The following is a 2,096-nucleotide window of genomic DNA, read 5'->3' on the forward strand; positions in this document are numbered from 1 at the left end:
TCCCGTCATTGCCAGCTGCTGCAGAAGCCTCCCAACCTGAAATGCAATATACGAAGAATGAGCATTTCAAAACACCATCGTGATGGTCCGGATTACAAAAAAGAGTGGAAAAAACTCCTCTGTTCTAAATTTGTTTTCATTTAATGCTCCACTCTGATTGAGTGGACAGTCTTGTCTTGCTTTCAGGGCAGAAACGGTCCAAGCAGCTTTCGAAAAAAAGTGGTCACTGCATTTCCTAAGGAAATCTGCACACACCGTGTGCTATGAGCATCCCTGCTTCCCCCGTCCCAGGAACAAGCGTCATTTGTTTTACACCGTGTCAGAACTGAGAGTTGAATGTAGGTCATCCTAAACCTGGAGATTTTGAAAGGCTTTATATAATTTACTAAGAATACGTTGGAGGAAGAAGACTATTAAGAGGGTTAACCTTTGTTTCTGAGCATGTATTCCTTATCGACCTCCAACTGCAAAACAGCTCTCGGTGTTAACAGCTCTGCTAGGACAGGCAAGCAGGAGGCAGGAGAGGGCTGCTCGTATGTTTTAGGAAAACACCAACAAGGGCCAGTCAGAAACAGTCTAGTGAGTAAACCTCACTGGAACGATTACACCGTGAGAATCACTCACTGTCTAGTTTACAGACAACGTTAAAAAGTAGGTTTGGTAACTTGTGTGGGGAATATCCGCAGCCAGAGAAGCGTTGCTTCATACCTTCAGCCTAACCTCTACCTCCTGTCACTGGGTTGTGCAAGTATTTGCACAAAGATAGCAGTTTGTCCTAAGGGCCGGGGAACACTCTAAGGTCCAGTGAAACAGGAGACAGCTCCCAGCCAGAAACACTGCTCATTACCGCCACAGAAGGGTTTCTCAGCAAAACCTTTCATGGTTTTGTGCAATACCTGGCATAATATCTAACATTAGCAAGAACAGCACACCACTCATTTACACACATTCAGAATCTAACTTACAGTCATTTTTACATTTTAACTCCCATCCTTATAACAGCTGTTATAAAGTACATTTGCAGCTCTTCTATGAGATAATGCAATACACACTATCAATTTTTTAAAGTCAGTATTTTAAGCAAAAAGAAGAACTTCTTGTATTCCTTTTCAGCAACAATTAACACCGATACTCAGTTAGCATTCATCTTACCGGTAGGGACAGTGCCTTCACCTTTGCTGAAGTAACATCAGTTCTAGGGAGGAAAAAAAGGCCAAGAACATTTCTCATACATGGTTTTTCTTAGACTACTTTAAAGTGAAACATACCTGCATCAGATTAAATCTTGCCACCTCGTTTATAGGAGCATCCGAAATGATCCCATACTGCTCTGGGTTCACAATCGCAGGACAGATGAAACATGCCAGAAGAAGATCGGTGCACATCGCTCTGACCTCCCCAACCTCCAGCCTGTCCACACACGAGAGTGTCTTGTACATCTGTGACACAATCCACCTCAGGCTGTGAGGAAAACAGTACGTGTTTTGTTTGAGGTAACCAATGAATTTATTCACCAAGGTCACCAGCTTGGCCTCATTGGAGTCTACCATCTCTTGGACTCTTTGCTTGAACTTTTCTGTGCCTTTCTCGCCAAATAACTTTTCCTGTTGTCTTGGGGAGAATCTCTCAATTAACTTGTTTGGATCAGTTTCCAGGTGGTCTTCATCTTCAACCAGGAGCTGCATGATGGGCTCATGTAAAGTTGCAGTAAGAAAAAGTTTGGCAGAAAAGAGTCCTTCAGAGAAAAGTTTGAACAAGATGCTGAACGCACAGGTGCCTCGTCTCAACAGCCGCCTCGGGTTGTCGCTTTCCTTGAGCTCAAATTCAATCAGGTAACGGAGGACCTGAAGGAGGTAGCTCTCATCCTCCTGCATGATGCAGTTGCCATAAATGGAGGTGAAGACCGTGTGAATGACACTCTGATTGTTGTCCTGGTTGAGCTTCTCTCCTGCAACCAGGCAGGACGCAATAAGCCTGGGGTTCTCTCTCAGTCTGTTCAGGAATTCTCCGTAAGCAGTCTCCTGAAATCCCAGCTGCTTATATCCGTCCACAAACTGTGTGTCCTCCAAGATTTTGGCATGCTGGCAACATTCAGC

General features: G+C 44.3%; 1 protein-coding gene across 3 annotated transcripts in view; it reads right to left on the reverse strand.

Annotated features, from left to right (window-relative positions):
• The window catches only part of GAPVD1 (GTPase activating protein and VPS9 domains 1), a 22,991-nt gene that overhangs the window by 20,187 nt on the left and 708 nt on the right, over nucleotides 1-2,096 (reverse strand). For all 3 annotated transcript variants that reach the window (XM_010136712.1, XM_010136711.1, XM_010136710.1), the window contains exons 3-4: nucleotides 1,269-2,096; nucleotides 2-36 (exon numbers count right to left, since the gene is read on the reverse strand). The exon at nucleotides 1,269-2,096 is cut by the window's right edge and continues 4 nt beyond it. In XM_010136712.1, the coding sequence (XP_010135014.1) occupies nucleotides 2-36; nucleotides 1,269-2,096 (863 nt within the window). The remainder of the gene's footprint in view (nucleotide 1; nucleotides 37-1,268) is intronic.

The sequence above is a fragment of the Buceros rhinoceros genome, unplaced genomic scaffold (genome assembly GCF_000710305.1).
Source record: "Buceros rhinoceros silvestris isolate BGI_N320 unplaced genomic scaffold, ASM71030v1 scaffold10545, whole genome shotgun sequence".
NCBI classification, from domain to species: Eukaryota; Metazoa; Chordata; class Aves; order Bucerotiformes; family Bucerotidae; genus Buceros; species Buceros rhinoceros.